The sequence below is a fragment of the Rana temporaria genome, chromosome 2 (assembly GCF_905171775.1).
Source record: "Rana temporaria chromosome 2, aRanTem1.1, whole genome shotgun sequence".
NCBI classification, from domain to species: Eukaryota; Metazoa; Chordata; class Amphibia; order Anura; family Ranidae; genus Rana; species Rana temporaria.
In genome coordinates, this window is record NC_053490.1 from 38,986,254 (window position 1) to 39,009,551 (window position 23,298).

General features: G+C 43.1%; 1 protein-coding gene across 1 annotated transcript in view; it reads left to right on the forward strand.

Annotated features, from left to right (window-relative positions):
• The window catches only part of TMEM135 (transmembrane protein 135), a 497,220-nt gene extending 481,529 nt beyond the window's left edge, over positions 1-15,691 (forward strand). Inside the window, exons 13-15 of the mRNA XM_040340102.1 lie at positions 6,174-6,272; positions 8,712-8,779; positions 13,043-15,691. Of these exons, the coding sequence (XP_040196036.1) occupies positions 6,174-6,272; positions 8,712-8,779; positions 13,043-13,175 (300 nt within the window). The 3' untranslated portion in view covers positions 13,176-15,691. The remainder of the gene's footprint in view (positions 1-6,173; positions 6,273-8,711; positions 8,780-13,042) is intronic.
• The last annotated feature ends 7,607 nt before the right edge of the window (positions 15,692-23,298 follow it).

The following is a 23,298-nucleotide window of genomic DNA, read 5'->3' on the forward strand; positions in this document are numbered from 1 at the left end:
ATAATAAATGCTGTAAAAACTAGCTAGATAAGGGAAATTTTGTGATTGAATAGAGAACTGTATCCATCTCTGTAGAGAAAATATATATATTTTTTATATATACATTTTCTAGGTGGTTTTAAAAGTGTAATACTCTTAAGTGTAACTCCTACTTCTGTACCAACAAAGTCCATCCTATATTTGGTTCTCAAACATAACGTGCTCCATAACGTACAGAATACTCCGCTCATTAACTTCTATCTGCTTCTGGATATAAATCATCTGACTATTAGTGCAGCTATAGGGAAGCATTCCTCTTTAGGCTATACCCGTGTTTGGTTCCTGTATGTGTCTATAACCTTGGATGCATGAATTCCCAGTGAATTTACATTACTTGCATACGTGCATGTTTGTTTAAACCAAAATACAGTTAACTTTTGAAAACGTAACATGTCAAGCTGATACTCTCAAACTTCCCTTCCGACCAGGAGAGTGGAACACACGCTATATGCTGCACGGTTAACACGTCTCCATACCAGTAGGGATGATAATTTTTAGTGACACCAGTTCGTTCATATAGACAGTTTTCATACTTTTAAATATATTGTAAGTTGCTTTTTTACAATAAATCTGAGGATATTATTCTATGAATAGCTTTCTTTTTTATACATCACATGCTGCACACCATTTATCCTGGGAGCTTTGGAGCCCTAATTTAAATCCTGATCCACCACAGAGGAGTTAGTGGAGGACATCACAGGATACCGCATTGGGTTTGGTCCCCAGCAAATGACCTAAAGGCACAGAAGACTTTTTTTTACTGTAAGCCAAAGGAGTCCAACACATCTGGTGAGTTTGGATCTTTACACCACCCCAAGCAGGTGGATGTATTGACGTTGTTGGACAAGCAGAGCACCGCAGCACCTTTTTTTGCACAAACAAGGACTTTATTGCACTTATATCACTATATGCACTTTAATTACCGGCACTCTATATACATTGATGCAATATATAATATTTATTCATGCACTATTAATTGTCACTTTAGATACAATGATTTATCAATAACTGTATTTTGGGTTAAACAAACATGCAAGTAATGTAAATTCACTGGGAATTCATCCATCCAAGGTTATAGATACATACAGGAACCAAACACGGGTATAGTCTAAAGAGGCGTTAGTGTAAAGGAGGAGCAGGCGCTGTCTATTTACCATTCAAATTCACCTTGCCCCACTTGTGGGGCAATATTGGACAGCAGCAGCCCAACCATATTGTTACACAAAATACCAAGGCATGAGTGTCATTCTATATCAATAGGGAAGCTTTGTTACCGAATGCCTCAATTTGCATTCTAACGCAGCACATGCATGGGTGCTGGGAATAAAATTTGAATTGCTGTTGCTGCAACATGATCGGATCTCCTGATGTTGTAAAGCGCTGCGTAAACTGTTGGCGCTATATAAATCCTGTATAATAATAATAATAATAATCTCAAAAAGGAAGCTTGGATCCAAAAGTCAAGCAAAGCAAGTCATATGCAGCCTCAGAACGCCCATACAAAATACTCAAAGCAAATAACCTCCAGACTTTTAAATTTGGAGTAAAACATACTTCCAATGCAAGTCAAATGCAGAAGAACAATGGAATGCTATTCAAGGCCCTAAACAAACTCTTTGTGAGAGAAACATTCAGGAGCAGATGGTATCATGTTCTTATGGAGGGGGTCAGGTTGGAGGCGCTATACTAGCTAAAGAGAATGTATAACAAAAAAGAAAATAAACTTTTTTTTTTTTTGGTGGGGGGAAGTTTGGATAGAGTAGATAAGGGTTTAAATACACTTGTTATTTTTTTGGTGGTCCATGTCCTGTTGGGGTGATTTCCCTTCATTTGTTTTGGAGAGGCAACAGTAAGGCTGCATTCACATCTAGGCGGACGAAATCGCGGCGTTTTGTCGCCGCAAATCGCGGTAAAAATAGCGGCGTTTTGTACCGCGATTTGCGGCGACAAAACGCCGGTATTGTCCGCCTAGATGTGCCCCAAGATGACCCCCTCTATGGAGATGATTGCCATCTCCTAGCCGAATGCTCGAAGACGCCTGAAAAAAAGGTCCGGGACCTTTTTTCACGCGACAGGCGTCCGGCGTTCGGCGTGGAGATGTGAACCATCTCCATAGAGGAACATCTGTTTTCAGCCCTCTGGCGGCAGCGGCGTAGCGCTACAGGCGTAAAAACGCCTAGGTGTGAATGGGGTCTAAGGCCTTGTACACACGGTCGGACCGTTTTCATCAGTTCACCGCTGAAGTGGCCTGATGGTCTGATGTGCGTACACACCATCGTTCCAAAAACCGATCGGGTCAGAACGCGGTGACGTCAAACACACGACGTGCTGAATAAAACGAAGTTCAAAGCTTCCAAGCATGCGTCGACTTGATTCTGAGCATGCGCGGGTTTTGAACCGATGCTTTTCTGTACTAACCATCGGTTTGGTCTGATGGGGCAGCGGTCCATCGGTTCGGTTTTGAAGCATGTTTGAAAATTTTGGACCGAAGGAAACCAGACCGATGGCCTATACACACGGACGGTTTGGTCCGATGAAACTGAACCTCGGTCCATTCTCATCGGTTCGGTCCGACCGTGTGTACGGGGCCTAAGTGAGATGATATTACATGGTTGCAAGCCCTCTACACACGCTCGGTTTTCTCGGCTGTAAAAAGTCCGCCGAGAAAACCGAGGGGAAAGCCGAGAACCCAGCAGGAAAACTGCCATGGAGCTTTGGCCGGGAATCCCAGCCGTCTATGCTCCATCGGCACTGCCTCGCAGTCTTTCCCATAGGTAAGTAGTAGATCTGACGGGAAAATAGAGAGCAGGTTCTCTATTTTCCCGATGGGATTCCCGACTGTTTTCCTGATGGGAAAACTGCGAGGAAGCATACACACGTCCGGTTTTCCCGGCCAAAAGCTCTCCTGGCAGTTTTCCTGCCGGGAAAACTGGTCGTGTGTACAAGGCTACATAGTCAGGTTGAAAAAAGACACAAGTCCATCCAGTTCAACCATAAATATATATATATATATATATATATATATATATATATATTACAATCCCATATACCCAATTTTATACCCACAATTGATCCAGAGGAAGACGAAAAACCCCAGCAGAGCATGATCCAATTGGCTACAGCATGGGAAAGAATTTCTTTCTGATCCCCCGAGAGGCAATCGGTTTTTCCCCTGGATCAACTTTACCTATATCTATACAAAGTTAAAGCGGAGGTCCAGCTTTAAAAATGTTTTTTAAAAGTCAGCAGCTACTAACACTGTAGCTGCTGACTTTTAATAAGCACACTTACCTGTCCAGGTTGCCCGCCACGTCGGCCGCCCGAGGCTGATCCGTCGATCATGGCAGGTCCTGGTGCCACCATCCTCACTAAGGGGAAACAGGCAGTGGAGCCTCGCGGCTTCACGGCCCGTTTCCTACTGCGCATTCGCGAGTCGCGCTGCGCTTTGTGAATGGGCGGCTGACTTCTGGGAGACGCACAGTTCCCAGAAGTCAACGCGAGGACGACTAGACAGAGGAGCACCACGGACAAGAAAGAGGCAGACTAGGAAGATTGTTTTTTTTTTTTTGCGTGGACCTCTGCTTTAAGGGAATTCTGTCTTAGATGGTTGTCAGCAAAACAAGTGTCCTCATTGGAAGATTTCCTCTCTATTCCTGTTAAAGTGACAACTATAGTTTTGGGATTTTCAAACACTTTCTGTCTCGTCTCGTGGCAATGGTCATCAGGATAAATAAAGAGGGCGAATCTCCTTAAAGGGTCACTAAAGGAAAACATTTTTTTTGCTGAAATGACTGTTTATTGGGTATAGAGACATAAAAGTTAACTGATTCCTTTTAAAAATGATTAAAAATTGAATTTAATCTATCATATAATGTGCCTCTAGTTTCACGTTCGGTTTTAAAGGTACATACATGAATTTCCGGGTGAGAGGTGAGTCGGGAAGACTCACAGAACAAAAACAACAAATCCAGGGCAGTGTTTTGTTTTTAAAATTAATCTGATTGGTTCTGAGGAGTTTTAGACACACAGTAATGACAGCTTAGACCACCGTGAAAATCTCCCAGTACTGTGGTTATAAGGAAACAGGCAACCAGGAAGTGTGGAGATCAGAGCAGAATTACAGCAACTTCAAAGCAAAAACGAACAATGAGGACATGAAACCAGTACTGCAGTAAGGTAAAGGAAGCTATTTAGCTAAAAAAATGTTTTCCTTTAGTGACCCTTTAATGGAAAAAAACAAGCAGCCATAAAAACCTATTGTGCAGAAAGGAAAGGTTTTTGCCACTTCTATCGGATCCAGTAGCCTGTTCAGAACTGTTCTGTAAAAAATCCAGTGTGTTTGATGGTTCTGAAGGACCTTCTTCATCTGCTTGAAAAGAGAGAGCATTCGAGACTAATGCCCGGTACACACGATCCGATTATCGGACGAATGATCGTCCGTTTTTTTTGTATGCTAATCTCACGTCGAATCTGATGAGTTTACTAAAGTCACGAAAATTCTCGTACGGCCGAATAAAAAATCGGAAGTGATGTCATGTGTTGTAATGCATTTGTATTGCATTTTCGAATGACAGCTGTGCTGATTAAACGAAAATCGTACGATCTGGCATCGTACGAAAAAAAATTCTGTGCATGTCCGATAGAATAAAATTGGATGAACTGTCCTGATCGGCTCTCGGAAGCTCTGTACTAACGATCCGATTATCGTACGATCGTTTCGAAAGTGGCATTTTTCGTACGATTTTCGGATCGTGTATACGGGGTTTAAGACCCTTTCACACTGGGTTGCTTTGCAGGCGCTATAACGCTAAAAATAGCGCCTGCAAAGAGACCTGAAGCAGCCGCTGCTGTCTCAGCGGTGCGCTAGTAGGACGGTAAAAAAAGTCCTGCTAGGAGCATCTTTGGAGTGGTGAAGGAGCGGTGTGTATACCGATCCTCCACTACTCCTATCCATTGAAATCAATGGGGCACCGCGGCTATACCACCGGCAAAGCGCTTCTGCGGTGGTTTTTAACCTTTTCTTTGCACTAGCGGGGGGTAAAAAAAACACCCCGCTAGCGGCTGAATAGCGCCGCGAAATTGACGGTAAAGCGCCTAAGGGAGTGGGGGAATAATACTGAAAGGTAAACAGAGTGTTTATCAGAAAGGAAAAACGATAGCTTGCTTCAGAACATTGGGCTAAATTCAGGTAGGGGGACGTACAATTGTGCGGGCGTAGCGTATGTTATTTACGCTACGCCGCCGCAACTTACAGGAGCAAGTGCAGTATTCACAAAGCACTTGCTCCGTAAGTTGCGGCGGCGTAAATGGGGCCGGCGTAAGCGCGCCTAATTCAAATGTGGAAGGGGGGGCGTGTTTTATGTTAATGTGTGATGACCTGACGTGATTGACGTTTTTTACGAACGGCGCATGCGCCGTCCGTGTACATATCCCAGTGTGCATTGCTCCCAAGTACGCCGCAACGACGTATTGGTTTCGACGTGAACGTAAATTACGTCCAGCCCTATTCGCGAACGACTTACGCAAATGACGTCAAAAATCGAAGCGGGAACGACGTCCATACTTAACATTGTGTGCGCCTCATAGAAGCAGGAGCAACGTTACGCCGAAAAAGCCTTACGCAAATGACGTAAAAAAACTACCGCCGGGCACACGTACGTTTGTGAATCGGCGTAACTAGGTAATTTGCATACTCTACGCCGAAAACGACGGAAGCGCCACCTAGCGGCCAGCGTTAATATGCACCCTAAGATACGACGGCGTAAGAGACTTATGCCAGTCGTATCTTAGGCTAATGTCGGCGTATCTTGCTTTTTGAATACAGAAAGAAGATACGCCGGCGCAGCTTTGAATTTACGCGGCGTATCTATGGATACGCCGGCGTAAATCATTGCTGAATCTAGCCCATTCTCTTTAGCCCTTTTTAAGCCCTGAAGAAGACGGTCCTTCAGAAACCCTGGAAATGCGTTGGCTTTTTTTTTTCACAAAATACAATTTTAAATAAAAATATTCCCTTGACCTTTTACAACTGCCTAATTTAAAACACATGTTTGACTATATATAATTTAACATTTTTGACTATTAAATAGTATCTGCAGCCTTAAGAAATGCATTGTGTTCCATTTTTCTTGTAGATCATGTACTTCAAAGGAATTGAATCTGGGAAGTTTCCATACTTCCCCCATGCAGATAGTGTCATCTATGCAGTGTCTACGGCTATCTGCTTCCATGCAGTAAGTACTTAGGAGATATCTACTTTCATATTACATGTTTTGTATTGTTTTAAGATATCTGGTTAGCAGAAATAATATTAAAGTGTTACTAAACCCAGGACCCTGCGTTCACTATATCTGGTCTCCCACAGTACACAGAACATGGAAATGCAATCGTTTTAGTAAATATAAACTGCTAAATACACTTTCTCATCAGCAGTATATAGCAGTGTCTAGTAAAGCTTGTAGGAGGAGTTTTCATTCTCCTCTGACTGTCCTATGAGGCTGCATATGTGGGGGAACATGGCTGGATATATGGGGGACATGGCTGCATATGTGGGGGACATGGCTGCATATGTGGGGGGACATGGCTGCATATGTGGGGGGACATGGCTGCATTTGGGGACATATTTAAAAAAAAGTATTGGTATTCGGTATCGGCGAGTACTTGAAAAAAAGTATCGGTACTTGTACTAAAAAAGTGGTATCGGGACAACAATAATCAAGGCATTTGCAGGAGTATGTGTACGCGTAAAAATGCTTAGTATTGCCACCAATGTCGGTTTAACCCTATCATAAACCCATTTTTTATTCACAATAAAAAAAAAAACATATCAAATGTTTACACTGAAAAAAGTAATTCTGAAATTCACACGAATCAATTGAATCACATGATCTAAATATCGCACGCTCAGGGGCGGACTGACAACTCATGGGGCCCCCCGGGCTTACAGATGGCCACCACGCCAGGAGGCAGTGCAGAGAAAATCTCGGGTTTTTCACATCAAAAACATGTGGGTTTCGGACATATCAGGGACAGATGTAAAAAAAAACACAGATTTTTACATACTGTCCCTGGTTTTATTGAGCCTGGCAACTAGGGTTGTCCCGATACCACTTTTTTAGGACCGAGTACAAGTACCGATACTTTTTTTCAAGTACTCGCCGATACCGAATACCGATACTTTTTTTAAAATGTGTCCCCAAATGCAGCCATGTCCCCCAACAGATGCAGCCATGTCCCCCCATATGCAGCCATGTCCCCCCACATATACAGCCATGTCTCCCCCCATATCCAGCCATGTCCCCCCCATATGCAGCCATGTCCCCCCCATATGCAGCCATGTCCCCCCCATATGCAGCCATGTCTCCCCCATATCCAGCCATGTCTCCCCCCATATCCAGCCATGTCCCCCCCATATGCAGCCATGTCTCCCCCCATATCCAGCCATGTCCCCCCATATGCAGCCATGTCCCCCCCATATGCAGCCATGTCCCCCCCATATGCAGCCATGTCCCCCCCATATGCAGCCATGTCCCCCCATATGCAGCCATGTCTCCCCCCATATGCAGCCATGTCTCCCCCCATATGCAGCCATGTCTCCCCCCATAGGCAGCCATGTCTCCCCCCATAGGCAGCCATGTCTCCCCCCATATGCAGCCATGTCTCCCCCCATATGCAGCCATGTCTCCCCCCATATGCAGCCATGTCCCCCCCCATATGCAGCCATGCCCCCCCCCCATATGCAGCCATGTCCCCCCCATATATGCAGCCATGTCCCCCCCATATATGCAGCCATGTCCCCCTTACCTGAATGCTGCCGCGCCGCCGCTTGGTTAATACGGGCGGGGAACATTACAGCTTTCATTTGAATAGCTGTAGTGATTCGCTACAGCTATTCAGTGAAATACTACAGCTATTCAAATGAAAGCTGTAATGTTCCCCGCCCGTATTAACCAGGCGGCGGCAGCGGGGATGCGGCGTAACGGCGGCTGCGGCGTGGGGGGGGGGGGTGATATCGAATGAGGCATCGGGGGTATTTGCGGGAGTACAAGTACTCCCGCAAATACTCGGAATCGGTCCTGATACCAATACTAGTATCGGTATCGGGACAACCCTACTGGCAACCCTGATGGGGCCCCCAGTGGCATGGGGCCCTCGGGCAGTGCCCGAGCGCCCTAATGGTCAGTCCGCCCCTGCGCCCGCTATATATAACCTTTCGTGAAGTGAGCCCATACCAGGGTTGCCAACCTCCCGCAGCATTTTTATTGACAAAACGTGGAAAATTTACTGGCGGAGCACATTTTTTACTGCCAACCTAAGAAATGACAGAACTCCTATTGAAAACGAACACAGTGAATATTTGAACAGTACAAACATGATATGGAAACACTGACAATACCTATAACAAAGTCATTTGCTTGATTTACACCTAAAAAGTCAACACAGCATGAAATGATCAGCCCCTGATATTTACTGGCAGTTGTGAAAAAATCACAGATTTTTACAAACTGTGAATAAATTTGCTGGCGGTTGGCAACCCTGGTCCATACTGTCCAATGGATTTCTGGAGCATGCAGATTGTTTCTGTTCACAGATATAAGACGTTCCTGTAACACCCTCTAGTGGTTGAATGATAGATGACGTGAATTGATTTCTGTATTTTTATGTCCTTTTAGGCTGTTTTGGAAGTTCAGAATCTAAGGCCTTCTTATTGGAAGTTTCTATTAAGACTGACAAAGGGCAGGTAGGTTTTTTTTTATGTAAATCTGCATTGTATTTGCATGCATTTGCAGTTATTCTGGCTATGTTTGTAGCAACCAAGTGCAATGATTATTAATGATTAAAAGACATCACTTGCACTAAATTGATCTAAAATTTTCATCCTGATGAAGGCTGATGAAAAATCCTATTGAATTTAAAAATAATTTCACCTTGTGCAGATCATTTTTGTCATAATAGATTGTTCAAAGCAACCAGATCCAGGATGGATCATTTGTCTTTACATGTACGGCTTTGTAGTTAAAGCGGCTCTCTACTTAAAGACCACCTTTCCTGGAGGAAGTGCTGCTCTAGGCTCCTTTCATTGCTGGTCTAGGTAAGTTGTCATGTGATTTCTGGTAAACAAGAGGATCAAAATCCAGAATGACTCAGCCTCTGTTTTGACAGAGATCAGTTGACCAGATGACAAGGTCAGACATATGGCCAGTACTGAAGTGAGCCGGGAACAGTATTTTCTCCAGGAATGTTAAAGGGGTTGTAAACCTACGTGTTTTTTCACCTTAAAGCGGGGGTTCACCCTAAAATTTTTTATTTTTTTGTCTATCATGCCATGCAGCATACTAGCGTCAGCTACAGTATGCATTTATTTTATTTTTTCCCCCTGTACTCACAGTGTAATCCGTTTCAGACTCCCTCGGGGAGTAGGCGTTCCTATCAAGAGGGGAACATGATTGACGGCCAGCTATGGCGCGTCACGCTTCCCAGAAATAGACAAAATAGCGCTTGGCTCTTCACGGCGCCTGCGCAGTCAGCTCCTAGTCTGTGCGCAGGCGCCGTATAGCGCCGTGAAGAGCCGAGACCTACTCCGGCTTTTTTCGGGAAGCGTTACGCGCCATAGCCGGCCGTCAATCATGTTCCCCTCTTGATAGGAACGCCTATTCCCCGCGGGTGTCTAAAACAAAACTATTAGATAACACAGTGAGTACAGCGCAAAAAAATAAAGGCATACTGTAGCTGACGCTAGTATGCTGCATGGCATGGTAGAAAGTATTTTTTTAGGGTGAACCTCCGCTTTAATGCATCCTATGCATTAAAGAGGAAGTAAACCAGTTCTTTTCCCTTTTTTTTAATACCCTGCAGAGCATACTAGCTCATTATGATCGACTTACCTGAGAACAAAGCCCCTGAAGTTCTCCTCCGTGCCCTCCGCCACCGCCATGTCTCCGGCGATCTTCTTCCTGTAATCACCGCTCTGGCGATGTGATTGGCCAGAGCGGCGATGACGTCACTCCCGCGCGGGACTAGTCAAACACGTGTTTAGCACGGCTATTGTTAGTGCGCCTGCTGTCATTCGACGAATATCTCCTAAACCGTACAGGTTTAGGAGATATTGCTAACACTTACAGGTAAGCCTTAATCTAGGCTTACCTGTAGGTGAAACATGCAAAAGTGGGTTTACAACCACTTTAAGGTGAAAAAACACTTTGCAGTATCCCCATAGCGGCTTGCTATAGGGTTACTCAGTGGAGGGGGGGGGGGGGCCTGAGAAGAGGAGGATCGGGACTGCCATGTGCAAAACCTTTACACAGAAGCAGGTAATTATAACAAGTTTGTTTTTTAATAAAAATAAAAAAACAAAGCTTTACCACCCAGGCCAATTCTAACATTTCTCTCCTACATGTAAACCTCTGCATTTTTTGCTAGAAAATTACATAGAACCCCCAAACATTATATATATTTTTAGCAGAGACCCTAGAGCAGGGGTATCAAACTGACGGTCATCCAGTTGTTGGAGAACTGCAAGTCCCATCATGCTTCTGCCTGAGGAAGTCATGCTCGTAACTTTCAGCCTTGCAATGCCTCATGGGACATGTAGTTTCACAACAGCTGTAGGGCCACCAGTTTGAGACCCCTGCCCTAGAGAATAACTTTTTATCTTGCACGGTATTAGCACAGCAATTTTTAAAACACGTTTTTTGGGGAAAGAAAAAAACGTTTTTTGCATAAAAAAAACCCAGTAACGTTAGCACAATTTTGATATTACGCACAGGGCTGTGGAGTCGGAGTCGAGGAGTCGGAGTCGGGGGAAATTTTGGGTACCTGGAGTCGGAGTCGGAGTCGGCAAACAATGCACCGACTCCGACTCCGACTCCTACTAAATTTAGATTGGAATAAAAAAAAAAAAAAGCAAGTTTAAATGTCCCAATTCACAAAAAGTTATAATTAATGACTTCTCTACTGTAAGAATAAAGACCAATGCATGCAGTGCCTCACGTAATCACAAAACAAACAGGTTAAGTGACCGTGAAGAAGCATGCTTTTCATGTGCTTCACTATATGGCACGCAACGCACAATTAGGAGCTGCAATACTTATACTTTCCATAGTGTTGTGTTCTGCTTTTACAGGGAACGCAGCGTCCATGTGTAACCTAGCCTCTCACTGATAAGGGATTAAATAAATATGTTTTTTGCAGGACTAGAGAGTGAGACACTTGTATAAGTGAAGGGAATGGAGGGCCAATAGTTCAAGACTGAAGCTGTAAACCATTGGAAAAACTGCTGTCATTTAGCTAAGGCTATAAAAACGTGTAAACTCCGGTTGTTAGCTTAAACTTTAAACATGACTATGGGATTCTCCTAGGAAAATCATGTTTTAGAATAAATGCCCCTTCCTGGATCCTCCTACTGCCCTATGTTTTGTTTTTGTTCTAAAACAACCAAATTATGTGGTTTGTATTTTTGAACTGGTAAAGATCCTGTTCCTGATGTTTATGCCTGCTGCTACTATCCAGCCACTTGATTGATTAAAGCGGGAGTTCACCCATAAAACAATTTTTCCCCTTAGATGGATGCTCGTTTTGTCTAGGGGAATCGGCTAGTTGTTTTAAAATATGAGCCGTACTTACCATTTTCGAGATGCATCTTCTCCGTCGGCTTCCGGGTATGGGTCTTCGGGAGCGGGCGTTCCTTCTTGATTGACAGTCTTCCGAGAGGCTTCCGACGGTCGCATCCATCGCGTCACTAGTAGCCGAAAGAAGCCGAACGTCGGTGCGGCTCTATACTGCGCCTGCGCACCGACGTTCGGCTTCTTTCGGAAAATCGTGACGCGATGGATGCGACCGTCGGAAGCCTCTCGGAAGACTGTCAATCAAAATAGGAACGCCCAGTCCCGCAGCCCATACCCGGAAGCGGCGGAGAAGATGCATCTCGTAAACGGTAAGTACAGCTCATATTTTAAAACTAGCCGATTCCCCTAGACAAAACGAGCATCCATCTAAAGGGAAAAAGTGTTCTGTACGGGTGAACCCCCGCTTTAATAAAAAAAAATTAATAAAACTTTGTTTTCATTGTGTTTGTCTTTTGCTTAAACTGTGCAATACAGTAGACTGTTGGCTTCCCAGCCAGTAGTCCTGTGGTAGGTTGCGTTTCTTTCCCTCAAGGAATGTATAAAATACATTTGCATATTAAAACAGAGGAGTCGGAGTCGGAGTCGGAGTCGGAAGTACATAAAACTGAGGAGTCGGAACATTTATCTACCGACTCCACAGCCCTGATTACGCAGAGTAAATAGATACCTAACGCTTAAAAATTGCGCACGCTTTTAGAATGGCACCAAACTTCGGTACTTAAAAACCCCCATAAGGCGACGCTCTAAATGTTTTCATAGGTTAGAGGAGGTATAGTACTAGAATTATTGCTCTTGCTCAAACATTTGCGGCGATTCCTCACGTGTGGTTTGAATGCTGTTTACATGTGTGGGCGTGACTTACGTATGCGTTTGCTTCTGCGAGTAAGCACGCGGCGACAGGGGCGCTTTACTTTTTTTTTATTGTTAATTTAACTTTTATTTTTCTATTTTGACACTTTCTTTTTAAACAAAAACATTTTTTTGATCACTTTTATTCCTATTTCAAGGAATGTAAACATCCCTTGTAATAGGAAAAAGCATGACAGGTCCTCTTTACAGTGAGATCTGGGGTCAATAAGTCCCCACACCTCACCTCTAGACTGTAAAGCCTGAAATAATAAAAAAAAAAAAAGTTTGTAGCTTCCCAGCCGAGGCGGCACCATTTTTTCCAATGCAGAGGCGCCGGGCATGACGTCATAACATCGCACACGGCCTGCGAATGATCATAGAGACTCCGGCGACCATCTGGTCAGCATCCGGGCCGGCAGATCCCTTCTCCGGTTCGCCAGATGCCATGTAGCCAGGTTGGATACAATAGGATCTAGTATATGTTGTTAATGTGATATTCTGACATGCTTATTCTGAATTTCTTTTGTTAGATTTATGATAATGAACCGCAAAGCCTTGGATGTTTTTGGTTCTGAAGCCTCCAAGAACTTCAACAACTTCATCCCCAAACTGGACCCAAGATTCACTGTGGTTAAGCCTGAGTTACCGATTCAGTTCTCCTGAAATCTTGGAGTTTTTCTTCTTTCCCATAAGAAAATGTGAAAATCAAGAGTCCCAATCACAATGGGTATCCAGAGAAAATAGAGAATGTTGAGGGCTTGTAAGCTCCTGTTCAGTATTAACTAATTTTAGCTGACCAGTACAAAGATGAGTTAATTCTTAGTCAAGATGAATTATTTGGTAGATTAAGAAGTAATCCTGTAAAAGATCCAAGACAGAGGCGCAAAGAAAATCTCTGTGATCCCTCTGTTATCTGGCCAACAAATTATTTCAAATAAGCCGAGTATTTCAAATCATGACCTGTAAATAATATAGATATTTCTATAGCCTTGATAGCATTTAAAAATTAACTAATACCAGTTAAAGCATTGTATGATCCTCTGTGTAAGATTTTAAGAAAAACTTCTGGAGGTGTAGGGAACATGTGCCTTTCGGTTGCCTACCCCTGTTCTGCGGACCAACTTTTACCATGTAATATGTCAATCTTGTCTTCTTTGTGAATGTGCTGGCTGATACTGGATGGGTGATATGATTGCTGATGTTTTGTTTTTTTTTCTCAGTTGTGGAGGACCCATGTGCAGAGGGTTTTCCATTGAATGCTTAACTTGTGGAGGGACCAGTCAGGGTAGGGGGTCCTTCAACGGTGTGTATGGGTATATAGTGGGCCAGGCGCACCATATATAGAGCCATGAGGCATGCATACAAGAAAAATCTCTTTATTATTCTGAATATTGGGAAAAACAGCCAACATGCTTCAAGGGTTTTTTCAAGGCTCTGTGTAATAAGTATTGTTCAGACTGGTTTGGCTGATCTCTAAATTGGCACTTTGGCTTTTTTGAGCCTGGCATGGAATGGCTTTGAGTGCTCTGATTCCTGGATGCATTAAAAATGCACCAAACCTGTGAATTTCATGGAATGCCCCCCCAATTTAACAAAAAAAGATTCCTCATGTATACAGGCCTCTATGTTATAGTGTTCTTCACCCACTGCATACCCATTTATGTGGTTTATTTTGGAGTCTACATTTTAATGTGTCACGATGAGTATCATTCCACCTATTAATGAACCAATCATTGACTCTAGAGGTGAGATTTCTGCACTTATGTTCCCATCTTTGTCCCCTTTTTGTGGGGTGGTAGGGCTTATTCTCACTGCTGAATAATTCACTCACTTATGGAAAATCCAACAGAGTAGTCAGTCTCCTACTTTATAAGAGGTAGTGGGGCTCCAGGGTTCATTGGAAATGCATGACAGCAGTCAGATCTCCTCCAATTCCAATCCGATTATAAAAGCACATATATAGTAGAGCCCACCCTCCTATATTCTGGGAGAGTTGTGTCTCTCTCTACTTTTTCTTTTTATTTACTGTCTTTTGGGATTGTGAGATACCACCATCTGTTTCTGGAAAATATCCAGCTTTCCTATATATACGGTACATAGTAGAGCCCACCCTCATCTACCAAACACTAAACTGGTCCGTATTGGCTGAAATATATTCCTTTGAAGGCTTGATCCATTCAACACTGAAATATCTCATTGCACATGGAGGGTGATGGACTTTACAGGCTCCTTATATGTTTCTAAGACCCCATTGGTGGTCAGTCATTTTGGTGCATTCTCAATAATGAAAACAAGTGGATAATTCAGCAGGTACAAATAATGCCTGCAGAAGGTGGAAACAGAAACTCAAACCTACAAAGTTTTTCTGTCCATGAACAAGTACCAGTAGGGTGGGTGAAGTGACCGATTTGGGTCAAGGGATTTAATTTACCATTTGCAAAACAATCATGGTGTATTTGTTTTCCACATAGTAACTTTTTTTTATTTTTTTTTATGAAGGAAGAGTTCCTTATGCATGTTATGTACATTATGGGGATGTTATTTGAATGTAAGCAGCTTGCCTGGTTTTAAAAGGCTATTCCTACTAATACAAGAGTCTTATACAATCAGGTTTGCAGTAATCTGCAGTCATTTCCAGACAGTTTTACCCAGAGAAATCTCACTGTGAATGTGACCTAGAATCATAAGCACAGAAAATGACCATTTTGTCTATTTTTGAGTCCTAAATGGTTCAAAGGAAACATAATAAGTATAACGGCAGCCTGGCAGCTTAATAAAACAGGAGGTGCAACCTAATTTGAATTTTGAAAAGCATTAATGAACATAAAGTGGAACTGCACTGCATCTGATCACCACAAACCAAAACCACTATTTAATACATTTTTAATATTCAAAGCAGACTTCCCCACCCATCCATGTTTCCATTCTTTATTTTGTTGAGAAATCACTTTGAAAAACACCCCTCTAGCACTTTTGGTCGTAGCCATCTTGAGTAAGGGCAGATGATTCATGTAGCATTTACTTCCTGGAATACATCTGCCCTTACATCAAGCATACATGCAGGAGGGTGTGTTCAGCTGAGAAAACTCCTCCTCTCCTCCTCTCCTTAAGACTCCTGGGATGTATAACATTATTTGCCTAGGCATGGAAACTGGAAAGTAACTGAAGAGATGTAAAAAGAAAAAAAAGGTTTTAAGTAATTCTATAAATCTATTTACTAATGCTAGCAGCATGAGGATTGGAAATAATCAATGTTGATTGGGAGAGTGAAGTTCCACTTTAAGAGACATCCAACCATTCCAAATTGGCTTTTCTATGTTGCCAGCAGCCCTGTACAAGGTTGCTTCCATGTCCCGTGTTTTCTTTGTACCATATAGCCATGGCTAACTATTAATTACTTAGTCAGTAGGTGGCTATCAAATATGCCAGCTCTTACTTAAGGTGACCAGACATAAAGCCCCCATACACACAGGCCAAATGTCGGGAGACAACAGCTGGTTCCAAGCCCGACATTTGGCCCATGTGTATGTCTGGTTGTCCGACAGAAGCCAGCCGTGCATCCTGGAAAACCAGCAGCCGACCGTTTCCTGATCTGCACTCTCAGCCAATGGCAGAGCGCGCTGATCGTGGTGTTCTGGCGGGGGGGCCATCCCTCTGATAGAACACAACAGCTCAGCAGGGGAGATCGCTGAACTAACCTCCAATGGTTAGTATAGTGGCTCGCACGAAAAAATAAATTGTTAGCGTGCACCGGCTTTACCTTCAGTGAAAACGGCATGTCAAAGCAATGAGTAGATCCAGAGATACAGGAAGCTGAAATTAAGCATATGCATATTTTACTTTTCCTGTTAAAGTCAGACTAGCACTTGTTCTCTCCCTTCTTCAGTCTTCCTATTGGTCAATCAGGCACCCAATCACATAAAGGGGAAATGGGGTGGGGGGGGGGGGTTGTAGGAGGTGGAGAAAAGTTGCGCAATACTTCACCTGCCTTTTCCTCTGAAACATTTTTATTTTTATTTTTTCTAAAACAACTCTTATCCACCTATAAACTTTGACTTATGCTAAACGACCGATAGACTCCCTATGGACTGCCTATTGACAATTATTGATGGTTTAAACTGTATAAGGGGAGATGAGTTTGGGCAGTAAGAGATGGCCGTTCATGTCCCACAGCCCTGCTCTTGCTTTTCAGTCACAGGATGTCTACAGGTAACCTTAAGTCCAGCAAGAGAAGCTATGTGAGATGCTACTTGCATACAGCACAGCAGTGACTGCTCCTCTTGAATGGCAAACTTTAGAATAAGAAGCAGAGAAGATAAATCACGTTGCCAGATTTTCAGTGGCCATCTTGCCCTAACCCAGTGACTTCCGCAGGCATAGTTCCAGCAAAATGAAAATGTAAAAAACTACAGATGAACAGCATTGACCTCTAATCCTGGGCAACCACCTTGAAAGGGCAATGTAAAAAAGATAAGCCATGAGACCAGAATTTTATTTGGATTTTTCTGGTGTTTCGGGAACTTTGTTTTAAGATGTTAATAACTGAACCACATGTAACAAGTAGGAGTTTGTCTGTTCAGCACTATCTGTGTTGTGCTCTTTGCTTTATATCCTACAAAAAAAATTGAAATGGCCAAGCCTTTCATGTTGAAAGGATCACATTGATCTTATAAACTGAAAGATGATGCCTCCCATTCTTAGACTTTTTGTTAATCAGAAACTAGATGGGTGATCTATGAGCATGTGTTAGTGTCTTCCAGTCTAGGCTCCATTAGTTGTAAGTCTTTTTCCAGGCTCTCTCTTTTTACAACTGTATTAAAGTAGCCCTATACTAATGCAGTCTAGGAATAGATTCTGTGTATATAAGAAGAATGTATAAACTCAATTACTGTTGAGTCCACTAATTGTAAGTTGATTCAGGCTGCATCTAACCATCCTGGTTCAGATTAGTAAATTAATACCAGGTTCCAGGCCACTTTTCACCTTCTTAGGAAACATTTGTGCCCAGCCTTGAATGTCTGTGCTAGTGTAATGACAAACCTGAGCACCTTGTAGGCTGTGGAGATTGGGTTCCTAAGGTGTCTTGAGCCACATTCACTGAGACCGCAGTCACTGGAACCCATAGAAAGAAACTGAGTGTGCCATTTCAGGCTTTGGTAGGTTCCATGTATGCTGACAACCGCTGGGAGTGCAGACAAGGAAAGAGCACACCTTAGAACCATAGAAATCAGTGAAGAAGGAAAAGAGGTCCCTCGTAGAAGCGGCCTCATCCTAGACTCTATGCCACTGCCCCGGAACATTTCACCCAGCCCACTGGGCTTAGTCATGCGACTGCACGGGGCTATTTGCATGAGTGATGTGGCCTGTACAGAGTCTAGGCTGAGACTGCTTCTACTCCTTACATGAAGGTTTTATGTGATATACAGTTCCAGGGACCTCTTTTCCTTCTGCAGTAGCTGGAAAGTAGAGGGAAGCTGTTTGGCTTTGTAGGAAATGTAGCCCTGCAATACCCACACCTAACAGACCAATTTCCAAATGGTAAACAGCTAGCTATTCATTCTTGTGGGATAGCAGTGAAATAGACCTCATACATTTGGCCATGTCTTCATTTACACTATTTGTGTAGTCCTGTCTGATAATTAGAAATGCTCTAGGCCGCCAGATGGTGGAAACATTGAGTATTTGCAGACAACTGACAATGTAAATTTAATGATTCTAAACTGACAATCTCAGGATTACACAGATTATACACATTTTAGTTGTAATTGCATTTATTTCAAGTGCAAATATATGTAATACATTTGTGATCAAAAAGCTGAACTTCAACGTTGGTGTTGAGCAGTTGCAGAAGTGTTTTATTCCAATGCTTTACCTTGTGTGATTACATCACTTTCCGCAAGTTTTACATACTGGATTAAACTTAAAAGTGACATGTCTCCTTGTATGTGTCTATAATGCCCTGCATAAAAGTGACTAAATAATTGAAGGTATCCACAAAGCCTTGGTGCTTTTCCTGAAGTAGCAGGACTGCCCAGGATGCACCTAAAGGCCTGTCCATTCATCAAACCAATATATATGTACATCTATGTTGTGGTCGTACTACCTGCCTCTCTCGTACAAAAGGGCTCATTGCTGGCTATTGCATGCATTGTGACATATAGAGGTAATCTAGTAGATAGAAGCCTTTAATACCTTATGCCTTTCACTGTTGTTGTTTGTTTTTTTATGTAGACACAGAATGGTACCAGTTCAAAAGCCTTCCTGGTAAAGGTGACAGAAAAGAAAGGGAGCTACCTATGGGGGAATTGATTAGTTATACGCAGAAAAATCTCAGGAGACCCAAGGAAATGTGTGAAGATACACAACAGCAGTCTGTGTTTTTGTGACAAGGTTATAGACACTTTCTTTGGAATCGGTGGGTAATACTAGCCGATTCTCCTTCTGCCAGTCATCTTATATAGCATAATAAGACCGTTATTTCTGAGCATACCCTATAATAAATTTAGGCTAATGGCACTCTTTTTAGTCAGAGAAATGTAAGGCTGAGTAAATCATGTAAAGCGTCAATGCCAACCTTTCCAACACAGAGGAACCCTTGAAAAACGTTTCCAGTCTCAGGGAACACCTGCTAAAATTGACTATATGGCCAACTCTTGATTAGTGTGATGGTCAGTGGGAAGAATGCTCCTAACACTTGCGGTCATAGCTAAAAACATCAATGGTTTCAATGGGAACTTATCTTGGAAGCGAAAATTGCACATTGCTCAAGGAACACCTAGCAACCTCTGAAGGAAATCTAGGGACAAAGCAGTGCCCTGTAGTTACACTCCACTTAGGTAACCAGAAAAGGGGCTGACATTGGGGCAGATGCCATTGGCAATTCTTATTTCTACGAGTTGGCACTAACCAGCAGAAACAATACTTAGGTACTAGACATATATAGTCCATACAGCATGGTCCATGTGTTAGGCCTTGTACTGACATGTACAATCATTTATTTTTGTAACAGGAGCTCATTAGAAAGTCCCCAGACCAAAAGCAGGGTGCTCGTCTCTTGAACCTTTGCTCACTCCCACATGCTCCCCCATACTTGAAAGTACTCAGTATTATCAAGGGCTGCAGCAGGCAAACATTGCTGTTGAGGAGCACAGTATCAGCTGGATGGGGAAAGGGCTATCAAGGGTACCTGTCACTATATTTCTGGTTTACTCTTCAGGCACCCCAAAAAAGTCAGTAAACACTTAGCCATATTTAAAAACCGAAAATTACCGCGCTTGGACAATAAATAAATGAACAAAATAAATAAAATACATGAGCAGCAACTCTATGTGAGATACACACAACTTACAAATTACAAAAACAAAAGAGCTGGCTACCACTAATAACAGTGACTAGAAACTATATTGATCTCAGTGATAGAATGTCCAAATAGAAATTCTAGTGGATGAAGCAGTAAAGGTAGGTGTCCTTGTGAATTTTCATTGTTACAATCCATAAATAAATCACACCACACTGTGAGTGCACCCCCACCACATGAAAAACCTACTTACCAGATGGCAAGCTTTAGGAGCTTGCGACTTAAAGCCAGCCAGGGCCTTTATCTTGAGAGGAAGACTGTTGGGAATTTTTAGGTGGATCTCACTCCAGGCGGGATGAAGCCAGAATGACAGCCAAATAATTTCACAAGGATCAGGGAATCACCTCACCACTCAACGGAAAGTGCCCAAAAAGGAAAACTTGCCATAGTGTAAAACCAACTAAATTAAGAGAGAAACCACTGGTCTAACTGTGCTGGCTTTGCTAAATGACTCTTGTGCTGGAGCTTTGCACCCACCATCGGGCAGGAAATTGATGCACCAGTGCTCAAGAAAGCCTTTTGAGCCACTGGAGGAACCCTCTCTGTCCTATCGCGCTAAGCCTTAGTGGTGAGGTGGCTTCATCCCACCTGGAGTGAGATCCATCTAAAAGTTGACATCGATCTTCACCTCAGGATAAAGGCCCTGGCTGGGTTTAAGCCGCAAGCTCCTAAAACTGGCTATGTGCTAGGTAGGTTTTTCAGGTGGTGAAGGTGCACTCACAGTGTGGTGTGATTTATTTATGGATTGTAACGATGAATATTCACAACTTAGGACACCTACCTTTACCGCTTCACTGGTTCATCCACTAGAATTTCTATTTGGACCTTCTATCACTGATATCGATATACAACTGTTGTTGGTGGTAGCACAGCTCCTTTGTTTTTGTACTTAGCCATATTGTCTGTACTTTGCTGGTAATTTTGGGGGAGGCATTGGCCAATTCAATTAAAACAGGCCAACATTGGGCCCCGTGTGTATGTCAGCCGGTCCAACAGAAGCCGGCCGAGCATACTGGAAAACCAGCAGGCGACCAGCTCCAGATCAGAGCGCTGATCTGAGTGTTCTGGCGGGGGGTCGTCCCCCTGTCAGAACACAACAGCTTAGCGGGGAGATCGCTGTTCTAACTTCAGATCGTTAGTACAGCAGTTCCGACCGGGGCTGTCAGTTTTTGTTTTTCGTTTGGGACGGGTTGGGGTGGGTTGAGTGAAAAAAAAACTATTAGTGTGTACCAGGCTTTACTTTTACTTTGTGAAAACACTAATATTTGAGAATATTTTTCTTGCACAATTTTTTTTTTAAACCATAACCTTTTCTATAAATTTCTACATTTTCAGTGGTAGGTTAAGGTAAGATTACTGCTTGTAGATAGAGCTTTTCAGAACCTCATTCCCCTGATCCTGTGATCAAATTATCAGTATCCCTAAGGACTCCCCCTCTTTTATTGCTCTGGGAGTTGCATCCTTGGTGAAAGAGTGCACATGTAAAGGCATGCTGGGGGAACTGTCGTTATAGCAAAGGCAGAACCTCAACCTTAGTACTTTTTCAGCAAGATTTCAGTTAAGTGTACGGGAACAGCTTTTCTCAGTGTCTACAGAACAAAAGCAGACATGGCTCTGCGATAAAGCTTTCTATGAAAATGATCTTGCAATGTATTTTGTTGGCCTAAAGGGTTTGTTTTCAACAAAAACTGGACTTTCACTTCAAAATCTGAAGCGATCTTGAACAGGACAAGAGTGATATGTTTAGAAATGTGTTTTGCACATGATCAGTCGTTGAGAAGAAATGTATCTACCAGAGGAATTAATATATGATTTAGCAAAGATTATTATTAGTTTTGTGTTTTAATTTGAATTTTTTTTTAATTAGGAAAAAAAAAATCCACAAGTTGTTAGTGGAATACATCTTTTTCATTTTACTCATCAGGTTGTAGGCTGCGTTTACACATGTGCGAATTGAATGCGGGTTTCCCCATATCCAATTTGCATGACAGGCGAGTGTGACCAGCTCTCAATGTAGCCGATTTTATACAGGTCTGGGGTGGCCGTGCTCCGCATTCAAAAGAGGCCTGTGTGTCATTGGGTCTGATTCAGGTGCAAATTCTGGCCCAAAAAATTGGACCCGATTCACACATGAACCGGTAAACAGGGACGCATCGGACCCTGGGCACCAACCTGCGGCCGCATATGTGTGAACCCATCCTCAATGTCATACAAATATATTTGCTGTCTTTTGTTATATGATACAAAATATGTTTTACATCCTACAGATTTCTTGCTTTCTAGGTTTTCTCTTGAAATGGGGTTTCCGTTCACCTTGACCTTCAGCTGTTCATGGCCAGAAAACAGAACCAGCCACTTATCCATTTGTGATTGATAACCAATTACAGCCACTCTTAGGCCCTGTACAGACGAGCGGACAGTCCGCTGAAAACGGTCCGCCGGACCGTTTTCAGCGGACATGTACGCCCGGAGATTTCTGTTTGATGGTTGTACACACCATCAAACAGAAATCCGCCCGGACTGGATACGCGGTGACGTGCCGCGGCGACGTGCGCGGCCCTGGAAGGTCAATGCTTCCACGCATGCGTCGAATCACTTCGATGCATGCGAGGGCTTTGGGCCGAGCGGACATGTCCGGTGAGTCTGTACAGACGACCGAACATGTCCGACGGACAGGCTTCCAGCGGACATGTTTCTTAGCGTGCTAAGAAACATTTGTCCGCTGGAAACTGTCCGATCCGCCGGACAGTTGTCCGGTCGGCCGTACACACGACCGAACATGTCTGCTGAAACTGGTCCGTCGGACCAGTTTCAGCAGACATGTTCGGTCGTGTGTACGGGGCCTTACAGCTGTGAATGCTCTGTCATTGGTGAATGCTGGCCACTAGCTTCCTCTGTCTATTATCTAGTCAAAATCTCCCGTTTTCCCCTGAGTCTTGCTCTCTAATCTACTGTATAATATAGGAAAACATCAGCATGGCGAGAGACTCTATCATAACGGCCCCATGTGTGGTCTATGCAGAGAACTTCAGAACAAGCTAAAATGCAAGCTGCGGGTAGATTAATCCTTTAAGGGAAGGATTAAACATGTTTCAAGAGCCAATTTATCTAGAAGCGTATAAACACTCTAGCTAGCCTCAGAGACCTTTCAGTACATCATATTAGTTTACATATTTTTTATTGTCTCTTTTTTATTTTTATTATTTTAACAATGGTAAAGACCAATGATGTTCTTCTACAATGAACTCTGCGGCTGCTTTTTTTTTTTTGTATGGTACGATATTATCTGTCAGTCTTGTTTGGTTCTGCCACATACACTGTTCAATGATTGTTAACGTTGAAAGAAATGTTGCGTTTGATCTATGAAAGAGCATTTATATTATTAACAAACATACAATACAGTACGCTGGCCAAATCTATTTGGTCTGC